At 36.8% G+C, this 17,061-nt stretch overlaps 1 protein-coding gene across 1 annotated transcript in view; it reads left to right on the plus strand.

Annotated features, from left to right (window-relative positions):
• The first annotated feature begins 10,493 nt into the window (after window positions 1–10,493).
• Window positions 10,494–17,061, plus strand: part of LOC129229635 (transmembrane protease serine 3-like) — a 35,301-nt gene continuing 28,733 nt past the window's right edge. The window contains exons 1-2 of the mRNA XM_054863988.1: window positions 10,494–10,578; window positions 12,414–12,496. Coding sequence (XP_054719963.1) covers window positions 10,515–10,578; window positions 12,414–12,496 — 147 coding nt within the window. The 5' untranslated portion in view covers window positions 10,494–10,514. The remainder of the gene's footprint in view (window positions 10,579–12,413; window positions 12,497–17,061) is intronic.

The following is a 17,061-nucleotide window of genomic DNA, read 5'->3' on the forward strand; positions in this document are numbered from 1 at the left end:
ATGTTTTATATGTACCGGACTTGGATAGCAATTTATTATCTGTAAAAGCGTGTACTGATAATGGTTGTGTTGTTAAATTCGAAAGGGATAAATGTACAGTTACGAAAAATAGTAAGATTATACTGAAAGGAGAACCAACTAATGGTTTATTCAAACTGGATATAATTAAAAGCGATGAAAGGTCGTTTACCGTATCTGAAAAAGATGTTACTTGCTCGGATTCAAACTGTATTTTAAAATGGCATCAAAGATTAGGCCACAGAAGTTTTGAAGCGATCAAGAAAATAATGAAGGATGACTTAGCAAGAGGAATACAAATTAAAAACTGTCGCATAACTTAGATTGTTCAACATGCATTAAAGCTAAGTTAACGGAGAAACCTTTTCCTAAGAATGCTAATTATAGATCAGAACAGATTTTAAATTTAATCCACACTGATTTAGCAGGCCCATTTGAAGTTGAAAGTTTAGGCGGGAAAAGATATTTTTTAACTTTTATTGATGATTATTCGCGGTATACTTATGTGTATTTTCTTTCTTCAAAAGATGAAGTTTTTGATAAATTCAAAGAATACGTATCATCAACAACTAATAAATTCAGAATGAAGATTAAAGCAATAAGATCCGACAATGGAAGAGAATACTGTAACAAAGAAATGGAAAATTACTTCAAAGAGCTAGGAATTTCTCATCAAACCACAGTTCCTTACTCACCGTCTTCTAATGGAACGGCTGAACGCAAAAACAGATCTCTACTTGAAATGACTGTTGCTATGCTTATAAACTCAAAGTTACCAAAAAGTTTTTGGGCAGAAGCAGTTTCAACAGCAAATTATCTTCAAAATCGATTGCCTACAAAAGCAGCTCCGAAGACCCCTTACGAACTTTGGAACGGACAAAAGCCAAATTTGGGTCATTTGAAAGTTTTTGGATGCAAAGCATACATGTACGTTCACAAACAGAAACGGAGGAAACTTGATGACAAAGCAATAGAAGGAACCTTTGTAGGATATGATATGAGAAGTAGAGGATACAGAATCTATACAGGTGGAAGAAAAATAGTAGTAAGCAGAACAGTAAAATTTTCTGAAGAGATTCATGAATCGAAGGAAGGAGCAGAAGATTATTATATCAATCAATCGGATTTAATTCACTTTAATCTGCCTCAGCAACATGAAGACGAAGACTGCTGTGAAGAAGTGTTAGAAAAAGAACATGAGCAAACAAATGAAGGAGTGGTAGAAGTAGAGGAAGAAGAAAATCTTCAAAGAAGATCAAGCAGAAAAACAAAAGGTATTCCACCAGAAAGGTTGATATACAAGGCTGAAACAAATCTTCCAATGTCACATGAAAATAGAGATCCACAATCTTTTGTTGAAGTACTGAGATTACGAAAATTGGAGCAAGAAAAATGGTTCACAGCTATGAAAGAAGAAATACAGTCCTTAAAAGAAAATGATACCTATGAACTAACCGAACTACCTGAAGGAAAACGTGCAGTTGGAAACAAGTGGATTTTCAAAACTAAATATGACGAAAACGGTCGAGAAGTGAAATGCAGAGCAAGAATTGTTGTAAAAGGTTTTACACAAAAGTACAAAATTGATTTTGATCAAACATATTCGCCAGTCGTCAGACATACAACAATTCGCACGTTTCTTAGTTGGGCAGCAATTAACAAGGCAAAAGTGTATCAAGTAGATGTTAAAACAGCTTTCCTGAATGGTAAGCTAGACGAAGAAATTTATATGCTACAACCAGAAGGGTTTGAAGATCCAAATCATAAAAACAAAGTTTGCAAGCTAAGAAAATCAATTTATGGTTTAAAGCAAGCTGCAAGATGTTGGAATATTGAAATGGAAAAGACATTAACGAATCTCGGATTCTCACAAAGCAAAGCTGACCCCTGTTTATTTACAAAAGGAACTAATGAAGATAGAATAAATCTAATCGTTTATGTTGACGATATCTTGATAACAGCTAAAGAAGAAAAGTTAAATCAAGAATATAATAGGTGATTTGCAGAAAAGTTATAAAATAACAACACTGGGAGAAACCAAATATTTTCTAGGTATGCAAGTTAACAGGAAAAAGGATGAAAGTTTTATGCTCTCACAGAAAAATAAAATTGATAAACTTGTGAAACAGATTGGATTGGATGATGCTAAACCAACCAGCACACCAATGGAAACGAATTATTACAGTTTGCAAAAAGAAGAAAATCTTCTAACTTCGAATGATCAATACAGGCAAGCAATTGGAAGTCTCATGTTTATCTCAACTGTTACACGTCCAGATATAACTTCAGCAGTTCACATACTACGCAGAAGATGCAATAATCCTACCCAAAAGGACTGGAACGCAATAAAGAAAGTCATTAGATATTTAAACTGTACAAAAGAAATTTGTTTACAATTAACAGCAAAATCAGCACCAACTTTAACTGTGTACACGGATGCAGATTTTGCACAAGACCAGCATGACAGGAAATCAACATCTGGATACCTGATATTTCTCGGAAACTCACTAATTTCATGGGCATCGAGGAAACAAACTACAGTTTCATTATCGTCAGCTGAAGCTGAATATATAGCTCTATCTGAAGCAATGCAAGAACTTTTATGGTTGCTAAAACTCACAAACGACTTGGAACTTTCTCAGTCATTGCCAGTAAAAGTGTTTGAAGATAACCAATCCACAATAAAGCTGGTGCAGTCTGAGAAATTCAGTTCACGAACCAAACACATTGATACAAAGTATCATCACATCAAAGACTTGTTCAACAGAAACATTATAGACTTGGACTATCTTCCAACTAATGAGATGCTTGCAGATATAATGACTAAACCTCTTCCTAAAGTAAAATACCAGTACTGTAGGGATAAAATGAACCTGGTTTAGGTTTCTATAGCAAAACCAGGGGATATGATAGAACATTTTGCTTACAGAAACTTAATGCAGAACTTTAATCCCTTTAACTATTTTTCAGATCACCAGATGACGCCTTAAGCGTCTTTAATAAACGCATTTATATCATATTAATTGTAACACTAGCGAAGCGAACTGCGCAGTACCCTCAGTCAGCCATTATCTATACAACATGTTTCGTTCTACGCACTACCAAAGGTAGGCGATTATGTATTATATATTTTAGTTCATAATGTTTTTTCATATGCAAATATATTCATCACATTGTATATAATCATTGCTTTCATTAAATATATGGATCGAACTTGCGCCTGGTTATTAAAAATAACAGTTTGTTTGGCTCTCTTGGCTCCCTTAAGATGTTTTTCGCCTCCGAAGCATGCGATTCCTATTCCGGGCTGATGAGTGCTAAAAAGCGTGGTACTGCAATCCTCTGATGGAATAACTGAGCTGGTGGTGTATTTTAAGTATTTCTGCCTTAGGGCGGTAACTTACTGCAAAAAAGTAGACAGCTCTGTTTTCTAGACCCTAAACGGAAACTGAGCAATTTCTGGTCTAGCAGCTTCAGAGGTATCGTGTTATTTCTCGGACTTTGTGACCACGAGCACATTTAACGTCCCCCAATCATCATCAATGTAGACGGTAGCTTTTCGACCGGCTAGAATCGAAACCGGGACCCTCCGGTCACAAGTCCGATGCCTTACCGATCAGGCCTCCCTGCCTGAATTTCTTAAACTTCTTGTGTATCAATCGAAAGCACCAATCTGGCAAGGAATAATGCTACGAAAGGGGCTAAAAGTTACTAATTAATTTCATAAGCAATGAAAAGAAGCAGTATTTCAAATGTTTACTTTAAAAACTTTCTAATGAAATAAAAAGAATAATTGCAATCGTTCACATTTTATTCACAAATTGTTTGAACACAATGGGGATGCATTAGAGTGTTGAAGGTTTGGGGGGGGGATATGACCACCTTGACCTGTATCCGTCCCTATGACTAACCCGCGAGAATCATATTAATTTCAGATAGGTTCTCGGTTTAAAATCGGCAGAGCAACACAATTATAAGCTGTTACCTAAATATGCCATCTCTTCTTGGGCACCTCCAAATGGTTTTCTGCTCAGGGTCGCCCCAAAATCTGTGAGTTATTATCCCTTGTGATACCCACATTTCAAAAGCTCGGGTACTGACTCGATAAAAATGCATTAAGGCCATTAAGGATGATAACTTGTTAAGAAATAGAAGTCGATAAATCATGAATCATCCGAGTTAAAAAGCAGTGCAACGAAATAAAACCGTATATCGTCTGCTTTGCAAGTTGGTTACTGCAAATTTAGAAGGAATAGATTGTGTCGAGTTCGTTGAAACTTTTTGTTCGAAACAAGACATAAATACTTCAATCACATTTTTATACTATCACTTAATCTCAATGGGGGGAAAAATAATAATTCCTTCAGTTTTTCTCGAAGTACACTCACTGGCCAATGAATTAGAAACCTTCGAGATTTAAATTTGAATGCGTGCACAGCGGAAGAGTCAGGAGGCAGTAACATGATAAGAAACATGTTCTGCTGGCATGGAGTGGTGTTCTTCGAGGGTAAACAAACAGCCATACGATATCTAGATACATTGGCCCCGGGAACTTTGGGCGCCGAGCATTTTGGGCGCCGGGAACTTTGGGCGACAAGCACTTTGAGCGCCGGGAACTTTGGGCACCTAACACTTGCTCGGATTCCAAAATGCTCGGCGCCCAATATTCCCAGCGCCCAATGTTCCTGGCGCCCAAAGTTCCCGGCACCCAAAATGCTCGGCGCCCAATTCACGGCGCCCAATCTGCTACGCCCAATCTTCCTTGACCACACTGGCCACCGAATAAATGTGAACCCCCCCCCCCCAATAGAAAAATGTGTGGAATATGGTGGAAAGACGTATCCGATATCACTCTCCCTTTCCATCAAATTTACAAGATATAAAAAGCTGTATAGCCACAAGATATAAAAAGCTGTATAGCCACAAGATATAAAAAGCTGTATAGCCAATGCATGGTATTCTCTTGATATAATGCGCTCCAGAAGCTTGTAGGCTCGATGCCCAAACGAATCAGAGAAGTTATCCGTGCAAAAGGTGGTCCAATAAAATATTGATCTTATGGTTTCTTATTCATTAGCCAGTGAGTACAGAATGAAAAAAAAAAAAAAAAGAAAAGAAAACTGAAATTAAGTTACTTACTTGCAGCATTCACCCCCACGATATGTTTTTAACCAATAAAGAACATAAAAAAGGCAAATTCTAAGTGATTCGTGCAATAAAATACCGAGAAGTTCCAAACCAAAAAAAAAAAGTTTACGAAAAAAGTAAAGATTTATACACATGTGAAATTAATTCTTTAATAACACAATTTCAGCAATGAAAAAGACAATTTAGATATTTCAGCTCAAATACTGCCCCTCGAATTTGCCGTCTCAAACAGGGGCCCCCCGGTGGAGCTAACTGTAGAAATAGATTCATCAACCCTGATAAAATCGTTCCGTCAAACCCGCTCATGAAGCAACATCTTTTTTGCATAGGAAAATATCAATTTGTCCCTCAATGAATACAAGGTAAATGCTCCGATAAGTCACAGATAAAGCCATCCTGTTTATACCGATAAGTCACCAAATGACACCTCAACTCAACTTTATCGACATTGACATAAATGCTCGAACTCCGACCGTTTGACAGCAGGGTTGCCGGGTTTGGCTAATGTTAGCCATTTTGGCCGTTTTTTATCACATTTGGGTAGAACAAATTCAAATGTATTAGCTAAATACTAGGGTCTCCAACCGTTTTCACTCGTGGGCCACATTGTAAATTTTTGGAGACGAGGCGGGCCGGTCAAACAATATTTTTGCTCAGATGGTCTATTTAGCGCTACCCCACCCCCCTCCACCCGTACATCGCGAAAATACATAGTTTTTTTTTTTTTTCTATTAAGCGCTCAGTAGTGATTTTGGAACATTTCTGGGTTTGCTTCTGAGTTGTTATATTTCCTTATACATATTTGCTGTTCGCTAAATTAAACTATATTTTAAATGCCAGTAAATCTCTAATAACATAACGATAAGGGGTCTTGTAAAATTTAGAATAGTACAGAAAACTGAAATAAAAAGTATTCTTTGCCACAAAATAAAGTGAAGTTAAAAAAAAAAGAAGAAGAAAAGACTAATGAGTGAGTGATTCAAGACAAAATTATTGCAATGTAATACAATTTATTTTTTTGAATTAATGACGATTAAAAACTTGGATACCTCAACACGCGTAAATTTTTTAAAATATTTAAAACGTTAAAAAATTAATAAGAAGATTGAATTTGTTTACCGCTTAAAATTTCAGTCTATTTCAGGGACAAACTCCGATCATTAAGAGGGGTTTAAAATGTTCGACTGATAAAGAAGATCTATACTTAGATTTAATATACTTTAAATTTGAAAATGTCTGTTCACATTTGTACGTGGATACAAAAAGAGAAAACATAGCTCTAGCATGATTTTTTCAGTTCTTAAAATCTTTTTCTGGTAGACAACTGTAAAATGGAAGTAGGTTACATTTCTTGTGGTATTCTACAAAGCTTTCTTGAGTAAATCATTAGTTGCTAACTCGATGATTTCCAGTTGCATATCAGAAGGCACCTTGTCAAAAACACGCTTAAAAGGGTTTTGAAAGAGTTTAATTTCTTCAAAGCGGGTTTCAAACTCATGTCGAAGCTGAGACATGACATCCAAAACGTAATCCTTGGGAAAGATTGCAGTGCGTAGTGCATTTAAGTTCTTACATGTTTCAAAATAATCAAATTTTATAGATCCTAAATGCTTTTCGAAAAGTATGAGTTTTTGTCTGAAAGCTTTGGCATGGTAGTGCAAGTCATAAAAACTGAAGAGTTTTCACCTTACAATTTCAAATTTAGAAAATTAATATGCGTCGTGAGATCAACAACGTAAGAGAATTTTCATACAAACACTGTCTGAAAGTTAAGGTACAGGACGACGCTGTTCAGTCATACGAGTAAAAATGTCAATCGCTTCTCGAAGTTCAAAAAAAAAAAACGAACCGCAGCTTGCCTCAGCTCAACCAGCGAACTTCACAATGGTATGGAACATCTGGGTAAACGCTGTCAATTTCAGCAAGAAAAATTTTTTTAATTGAAGGTGTTTGAGGGAACTTGATCTAGTGAAGTTAACTGTTTTGACAGCTGCGTTCATTACTTCAGCTACTTTCAAGTGTTTCCCACACAAAGCTTGTTGATGGATAATGCAGTAAAAAACGAGCTGATGTGTGCATCACATGACTTCCTTTTACTCCAATTTAATGTCATTTTCTCATTATTGGCAGTTTTAATATGATTCAATAGTTTACTCTCTAAATATCACCAACAGTGGTCAAATTAAAATCCAGATTTAAGAAAAAAAAAAAAAAATTCAATCGCCAATTTTGTCGCCAAGTTGGCGACAAAACTTGGCGACCAAAAGACTGTCGATATATCGCCAAGTGTCCCCAAATCATAACACCACTTGAGTTTACATCGAAATTAACAATAATTCCCCCCCCAAAAGGGACAAAAGACCCCCTTTGGAGCATGCGAACGCAACCCAAAAAGAAGTTGCACAACTAGACCCCACTAGGAGTCTACGTACTAAATTTCAACTTTCTAGGACATTCCGTTCTTGAGTTATGCGACATACATACACACATACACACATACGGACATACGCACATACATACGTACATACAGACGTCACGAGAAAATTCGTTGTAATTAACTCGGGGGTCGTCAAAATGGATATTTCGGGTGTCTGTACGTTCCTAGGCATATATCCATGTGTGGTGGGGTTGAAAAAACAACTCAATATTCATTCGGGGATGAGCAAAATGGAAATTAAGGCCGATTTTTGAGTGAAATTTTTTTGCGAATACAATGCTTCTTTTTTTGTAAAAGGAAGTAAAAAACATGGGTTGAACACCTCCAACTGTTTTTTTAAAACTGGAAATGTTTCCAACAACTCCGATTTTGGGACCACGCATATTTTTTTAACCATCTGTAGTAACACCTTTCGTGTGTTTGAAATCAAGCCTAAGGTTAGAAATGGTTTCACGTATTTTTTCCAAAAATTTTGTCCCCGGTCACATGACTCTCAAGCAAATGCCCAACGCCAGGGGACTTCCAGGAGAATGTGACGCGGAGAAAAGAGATTTGTTCTCAAAAAAAGCAAAAAGAGATGGGTGCTGCACTCGTAGCAAACGGTAAAAGCTGATTGAAAAACTATTAAAATAATCGGTAAAAAGGTTTTAAATAATTATTGGAAATTGAAAATTATGTCTCAATTATATTTCCAACGAGACTGTCTCTGTTCCGAAAGAAAAAAAAGTTTGTAGGCTTCCCGCGGGCCGGACAAAATCTGTTCGCGGGCCGTAGGTTGGAGAACCCTACAGGTTCCCAAACTTTTCCGATGCGTGGAATCTTTTGAAGAATTAAAATTTTGTCACAGCACCCTAGTCTCTCTATTATATATATATATATATATATATATATATATATATATATGAATTGATCTCATGGACATTTCGCGGCACCCCTCGCCTGTTCATACAATGCCCAAACACAACGTGCCGCGGCACCCAGTTTTGGAACGACTGAGCTAAACCAATATGCCTTGGTATATTGGTTAACCTTGGTATTCATCACGTGATAAATACCAAGATGTGTTAATGTGATTCGTACCAAGAAGTGTTAATGTGATTAATACCGAGAAGTGTTAAATACAATGATAAGAAGATTTAAAAGAGGAATATCAGAATATAATTGTTTTATTTTTAGATTCAAAAAATATTAAAGTATTTACGTATAAAATCAATAAATCTTGCACTTAAAAACACCAGAAACATTTTAAGGGGCCGTCCCCAAATGAGGTCACGCGTTGAGAAGGAAGCGCTAGTGAAATTATGAGCTTTTGATAAGGGGGGATGGAGAGGGGGGACTAGAAGTATGATATCGTGCATTTTCTTTTGACAGAATGCTTATACAGTGAAACTTCTCTGAGCGGCCACCCCTCCGTTCCGCAAAATTTGGGCCGCTGACAGGGGGTGGTGACTTTAAAGGGTTTTCGTTACAGGTGCAATATAATTCTATAATACACGATATAAGCAAGTCTAGTACATAGAAAGAAGTTTGAGATCGTTCTAAAAGGTAAACAGTATATTATTTAATTATTGCTTACATTTTTCGAAGAAAGGATGCAATTTGTGACTTAAGTTTTTAATCTTCTCCAACGATTGTTTGCAAAATAGAAATCAAAATGTTGCTTGTTGGAATTCAAAATGTTTTTAAATTCAAAATGGCAAATAAAGTGCTCTAACCAATTTATTTTGTCACTGCATCTGAATTTCCGATGACTTTCTTTATTATCCCCAAAATCACTTCAGTTGAAAGTTTAGTTTGCTCATGATTACAAAACTTATTAGTAAATTGATTGTCAGAGGCTGAATTAGTGCCTGAAATGCATAAAAATGTATTTGCTCAATAGACGTTAATATTACACACACCGAACTGATTAGTTAATTTAAATCAATCCCAAACTAATTGATATGGTTAAAAAACGCATATTTTCGCTGACTCGTTAACTAGAAAATGTTTTTCTTAGTCGGCAGTGTAAATATGAAAGCTGTCCATTGTTGTTTCGTGCTGGAAGAATTCCAAATCGTACTCGATTATCTCGACGTTTTTCCGCGTTCATATTGCTCAGGATTTCAATACGTTGTTCGAGATTCGTAAAATGATCTCCGACATTGTTGTTTGCAACATAGATTACACATACACACTGGCCAACTAATAAAATAAACATGTGACATTTTTACTCCAAAATTATCGGAATTCCTTAAAAGCCAATAAGAATTCTCTTTGAACAGAAAAGCTGCAGATTAGAAACAGAAAGTGAATAGATCTTTCTGGGAAATGGAATGGATGCATCTACTCGGCGGCTGTTCAGAAGGGTTAAGTGGCCGTTGCTAGGGGTATTTTTAACATAAAGTCTATGGGCCGAAAAATCCGTGCCGCAAAAAAAGGGGCCGTGAAGAGGGGTGGCCGCTCGGAGAGGTTTCACTGTATAATACGGAAGGATATGTAAGGGTATGGTGAAGTATGACAACTTGTGACAAAGTGAGAGGGCACAAATGCTGGAAAAAAGTGTGTGACATTTTTTATGGACAGACCTTTTTAGCATTTCAGTGTGGTAACAATTGAATATTTCGGATATTTTTCAAAGGGAGAGAGTTTCTGCAGGTTGGCTATATTTGACAAAATTTTCACGAAGCGATTTGGCTATTTTCCTGAATTTCCCGCCCGGCAACCCTTGTTCGGCAGCGAAAGTGATAGCAAGAGCGCGATGCTGGTAGCCAGGGGGGTGTCAAGGACACTTATTCCGATCGTCTGCCGCCCGCATCCCAGGTCGTCTGCGCTGGGCGGGTCACTGGGTCATGGCCGGTAATCGTGCGGAATATAAAACTTTCCCTTTTTCGAACTCAACGACCGGTGCTGTGATTGTTGGGGTCGCAGGATGAATTTTAGAATTGTGCTTCCGTTCGTGGCGGGTGTTTTGATGTGCGCTTCTGTCGTGGCAAGTAAGTAATGTGCATATCATATGCAAAATATTGTTGCTGCACTAGAACCTCGACTGCCCGAAACCCTACTCACCGGATCCTCGTTTAACCGAAGTTCCTTGCATTTGCATTTCATTCGTTTCATTAAGTAATTGTTTGGAACATTGTCAATAATTTTAATTTTGAACTAGTGGTACCCGCACGGCTTTGCTCGTAAAATTAAAAGGTTATTTGGTTCACCCCTATATTTACAAATATTGGATGATGATTTTCTCGCCAATTTGCTATAGTTATTTGCTCGCCCATGTTACGGTTCCACGTTATGATAATTTCGTAATTTAATCGTCCACGTTGTGATAATTTGTTCGGTAAATTTTTTTTAAAATTGGGATAGAAAAAAAATTGGATTTTTGAAAAATCGCTTCGAGGTGCACACCCCCATGCTACAAACTAACTTTGTGCCAAATTTCATGAAAATCGGCCGAACGGGCTCGGCGCTATGCGCGTCACATACATCCAGACAGACTGTCAGCTTTATTATTAGTAAAGATAAAGAATACAATCAGACCACATCATCACGTCACCTTTGGGACTATCCACAGCAGGGGTTCGCAACTTGGAAAAGGAGGGGGGGGAGAGGGAAAGAAAAGTTTCAGCTGTGAAGCAAGTATACCAAAAATCAACCAAAATTTTCATAGTTTTGAGGTCACATGTATATATTTGCACATTTTCATAATCACTCTTTCTTGTTTGTTTTCGAAGTTTAGAGCAAAAGTTTTCATCCTTTTCCTGTCATAATCAGCTGCGGTGGATATAACATGTGACAATTACGAGGGGCATACACGGTCATTGGGGGCCAAAGGAATTTAAATACTGCACGTGATAAAGGATTAGCATAGTTCTGTGACAGACAGATGGGCCTCCAAAAATGTATATCAACGTGCCCTGAACCTGTGAATCCATCACTGATGATTAGACCCTTCCCCCACTATCCTTCCTAGACGATAAAATCTAACTGCGCTAGTGGCACACACACACATACACAGCAGTGGCGAGTATATATGTAGGGTCAAGTGGGGTAAAAGGAAGCAGAATTTTAAGTTTTTCAACTCAAGATCCTTCCTTTCTTTTGGATGAATTCAGATTTAAAATTTTGTCCAAACCAACGTTACTTTTCTGAGAGCAACTGGGTATAAACAATGTGACTTTAGGGCTTTATTAGCAAATTAAATCTTTGCCCCTAAGCTAGGGCTAAGGCAGAACTACATGCAATATACCAGTTATATCCAGAGACTGTAAAGTCCGGGATATGGCATGTAGGCCTTAGCCCTGGCTTAGGGGCGATAACTTACTGCTGAATACCCAAGCATTGCCTTCAATTTACGAGTCGCACAGCACCATGCCGTGGTCACTCGCTGGTGAGAAAAAATGTATTTTATCTAGTTTGATGGCAATTTACCTAGAATCCTTTTCTGCGGGAGGTGTTTCATCATAGCAGTTCTTCTATTTGGCAATACGGTGCAAAACCATGAGCTCTGGGCTTTGAGCAGGAATTAGTAAATGGAGGCCAATCATTTGACTTAGCAAAAGCTTAGGCAAAGTCACGTGACTTAACAAACGACGAATGGTTGACACGTTTTGCGTGAAACTGGCGAAACTGATTTCTTCCACTGCTTCGCTTTAAAATCTCGTGACTAGGTGCCTTTGCTTTGCGAATGAAAGTCTCTATATTTTATCCCTTCTCGATGGTTCTGGGGGGGGGGGGTAACATTCCCAACCCCTTCATTTTAAATGCTTGAATAGTAGAAAAAAAAATTGTAACACGCTTTTCAAAATATGTATTTCTATTTTCGCAGGTTTAGAATGTGGCAAACAAACGATAAGAAACGGACGCATTGTGGGAGGAGAGGAGGCCTTTGACGGCGAATTTCCTTTTTTGGTAAGCCTAATCTTTACTTTTAAGCTATTATGAAAATTGCATAACCTATTGGTCAAGATTCAACATTGGTCAAGATTGCTCTAAATTTCCATGGAGTGTGAAACATGAACTAAACTCTTAACTTGAATAATCACAAAAACTTGCCAATACAGCATTGATAAAAAACGTATTTAAACTAAAATCATAAATTACTATTTCTTTTTAATAAACGAAAAGCATTCCGTCCAGGTATTTCATTACAAAAACGCACTTAAGTGAATCTACCCGCGAGTAGTACGGAATAAGATCAAGGCCAGGAGCAACCATTTCGTCAAAGTTTTATAATTTGAATCGCCTCTGTGATGGCTCAATTGCATGCAAATTGAAATCTTTCTGCTGCGAGTTATGAGTAAAAAAAACCGTCTTAGCACATTAACATAGGTATCAAACCGAATTTATTTTCCAATTACATGGAAGATAGGAGGCACATAAACAGGAATATTAACTTATTTCCAGCAAAGCTTACAATATAAATTAGAGGTGCTGAGGAACACAGTGCTCTTAACCTCAAGGTAAAAAGTGATTTCATATTGTCATTTTCGTTAGAAGATCAATCTTTTAGGAAATTACATTGTTACAATTCTGAAAATAAATTCAATGCAGGATAAAGTTATATTAAAATTTTAAATGAAAGAAGTCTTTGATGAGTTTCTCGTTAGTGGCTTAGGTTGAAGTGTTTTAATATTTATGCACAAAATTTATTTAAACAACTGGTGGTACTAACGTCTAGAAGAGACCCACATCCCCCGTTTCTGTCCCCTTTTATGGACGCCCATACCCGTTCTGTCAAGCAGCTAAAACAAAAAAGAAGAAAAAGTGCTGGGTTTTGTTCATCATTGAACTGACGTGGAAATAGATGGCTGAAGTTCTTAGAAAACACTAGTGAAAATTTACAGCCTATAGTAGATTGGTAACAAGTGATGATTAAAAAAATCCGGCTATAATGATAAGAGCTATCTCACAAAACTCCCTAATCCGACGAAAAAAGCATTAAATTTAGATGTCCTCAAAAATCATTCAAAATCGCCGTGGCTAAGTGTTTAAATGAAGTGAAGCTTTTAAAGTAAATAGTAAACTTTCGACAACTCGAACTCCCAAGGGAGGAGTTCGAGCCCCCAATTTCGTGTTATCGAAATACGACTGTTATTGCGAAATTAATGAAGTTTATGCCCTTCTAGACACCTACTATTAGTTCAGCCGTACTTGGTGCTTGCGCATGACTGCCTTAAAATGTCAGTCTGTATCCGCCCCTGTGCGCACTGCGCATGTACACTGAATTGATATGAGTCATGGGATAGCAATATGAAAACAAACAGATGGTAATGACGTCACATGAAAAATGTATTTTATTTTGTACGTGAGTCCTGGGGGTCGGGATGGGGCGTTCATTGCTAGATTTCTCATTCGTACTCAAGTATTTCATGTGAAATGACTTTTATATCAGATACAGATTGGTAGTTGAATTTAGAAGTGTGGGACATTCCATTTTGGAATTCGATAAGGAACTCTTCATTCTGAGGTTCTCAGTGTCAAAAGAGTGCAGCAAGTACCTAATTTCAGGCATAACCTCCCACCATGGACAACGAAGTGACCGATCACGTGCACTTAACTGATATTAGCGACGCGTGCGTAGAATTGTCAGGGTTAATCAGTGAGCAAAATATCTTGCCTCGTATTACATAAAGGTTGACATGCAAGAAAAAACATCTTGCATTAATGCTGCCTCAGTATTATTATGTTACTCCATTTATGCTGTCAGCAAGCTGCCACAATATTGACTGACAAGGTGTTTGCAGCATAATATTAGGAAAATGTCAAGCTAGGCTGCGTTTGAAATGCTGCATACATATTGATATGACAGGATAATATCAAGATGTTGCCATGACAGCATGAATCCAGTCTCTAGGCAAGATGATCTTGATGCAAGAAATTTTGCTAGTAGCGAGCCAAACCACACTGCGTAAAAGAACCCCCGGAATCAAAGTGAAACACACAAAAGGAATGTCCGTTAGAATAGGTCAGCAAAATTGGGCTTTAAAGGGCTATGACGGCAGAAGGCCGACTCGAGATCCTTTAAAGCCAGCACATCAGCCCCTGTAAACGCTTGTTCCTGGGCTCATAACCATATCGGATGGAGCCTGGACGACGGCAAAATCGTAGTTTGATCAGAAAAGTCACGATTTCATTTGATAAGAGATGATGGTAGGGTTTGAGTGTGAAGCAGAAGCACGAAGCCATAAACAGAAATTGTCAAGAAGGTGCTCATCCTGGTGTGGACTCCATAAAGGTTTGGGATGTTTTTACATAGCATGGAGTAGGTCCTCTGATCCGACAGAACCCATGACTGACTGAAAATGGTTGACTGGGTTAATTTATGATCAACTGCAGCCAATTAGGGGCTTCAACTACCCAAAGAATGTTGGAAATTTTAGTTAGGGAAATGCATCCATCCACCAGCCACAAACAATCCGAATTTGTTAGAAAAACATTTAGAACAGTTACAGCAAATGGTCTGTTAAGCTGCGAACTTTTTTGAGTGCTCCGCCCATTAACTTTTAGTGGAAACTCAACCAGGACGTGTGATAGTTCTGGAAATATCATCTTTATCTTCTGCAATATCAAGAAGAGCCAAAGTTAAAACTAACTTGTCTATTATGACTGTGATGTATACTATGACATGTTAAAAGAAATATTGAAAATGGGTCATTCTCCAGAAAACGTAACTTTTGAACGCAAATATTTTTCAGTTTCGAAACCTTTTTTTTTTTTTTCATTCTTACATGAAAGTGTTACCTACTATAACTAACCATAAACAGTGGCTCAGCTAAGTTCCAATTATTTTACTCATAAATAAAAAAATTAAAAAATGCCTTTTTCTCGAAAATAAAAAAACTTTTAGTATTAAAAAATCGAGGTCAATTTAGTATCAAAGTAGTAATTTTGTTAATTGTACAAATAATCAACTATTTTAATCGTTAGTGAAAATATAATATTAAGCTCTCTTAATTAAAGTACGGCTTAATTAGTAATTTTCAAATGTATGATAAAAAAATTGTATTTAATTAAAAGTTCACGTAGATAACAAGTCAGAGTAACCACACTAAGTTTTTAAAGCAAAATCTATCTTCTTGTTTTTCGATAAAAATCTCACAACTTCAACTATGGCTGAAAATAAACAAAAGGGCTCTCTTGTATCATGGAAAATTAAGTTTGATGTCATTACTGCCACATGTTAATGAGGAATGGCATTTTGTGTTTAGGGAACGGAGGTGAGAATTTATTGTGTGACATGACTCCTTGTCCTACTAAAACGAACTAAAACACAATATTAAAAATTTAAATATACTTAAACAATTAGTATTTGAGACACTTGTGAAAGGAACAATAAAGAAATAAGTATATACTTTTAATTAAACAAGTTATTAAGCAACATAAACAGTCACACAAGGTGTGTGACGTGCCACGGAGGTGAGAATTCACATGTTGTGAATCAAAAACATACTAAAATCAAAATTATTATTAAAAAATTGTTATCAGGTTTGAATAGATATATTTTTGATGAAATTAAAAAGCATTGTTAAATGAATTGTTCCTTAACGTTTCTGCTGTAAAAGGCGTGTGACAGAAAAGTTATACTCTTTGAAGAATGACCCGAATACGCTCTTTACAATACTTATTATACTTTAAATGACTTCTGAAGCAAAATTCCTGAGTCAAAGCATGTAACGTTATTTTAAACATACAGAGCTATGATATTCCTGTCAGGAGCAAAAAGCCGAAGCTATCGGAAAAAACGGACAGAATCCACTGAGCCGCCGAAAAACCAAAAAATCTGCTGACCAAGGAGGATAGAATTCTATCCTACTTGCATTTGACGATTTCTTGGCAACTTTGGAACCATTTATCGCCAAGCCAATAATAGCAATGCCGAATGGAGCATATCAAGCCAAATCATTATACAGGTACAGTATAGTGGTTCAAAAATACACGTGAAAAAAAAAAAGTTTCTCCTAGATAACAGGACACCCCTCAAGATTTTTAGACTTGTGGATAGTAATATACTGGAATAATTTTAGCTTCCTATTTCAACTGAAAGAAGGTGCTCAACACCCTCCCCTAAACTTCATCAGTATGTGGAGGGGGATTAAAAAATACATTGAACTGAAAAAACAATGCTACATACTATCATATACACTAGTAATATGCATATACGCTGCAATAAAATAATTATTTACCAAAAAACAGCTGGGTAAATTAAATATTTTTAAATTTGTGACATTTTCTATGGTATGGCTAATGTTAAATTAAGGGGTCATTGAGTACCCTCTTAAAATTCGAGTTAGAAACTAAAACTTTTACAGCATAACACTATTAGTAAATGTAAAACAAAATAGGGGGTATCTAGTTGAAAAAAAGTTTTTTTGAACCACCCTAAGGTACAGGTTCAAGAACTTAGGGAATTTTGTATGAAAATTAATACTAAACACAAAAGCTAAATTTAGTGAGATTACAATAAATTAAGAACA

The sequence above is a fragment of the Uloborus diversus genome, chromosome 9 (assembly GCF_026930045.1).
Source record: "Uloborus diversus isolate 005 chromosome 9, Udiv.v.3.1, whole genome shotgun sequence".
Classification (NCBI taxonomy): Eukaryota; Metazoa; Arthropoda; class Arachnida; order Araneae; family Uloboridae; genus Uloborus; species Uloborus diversus.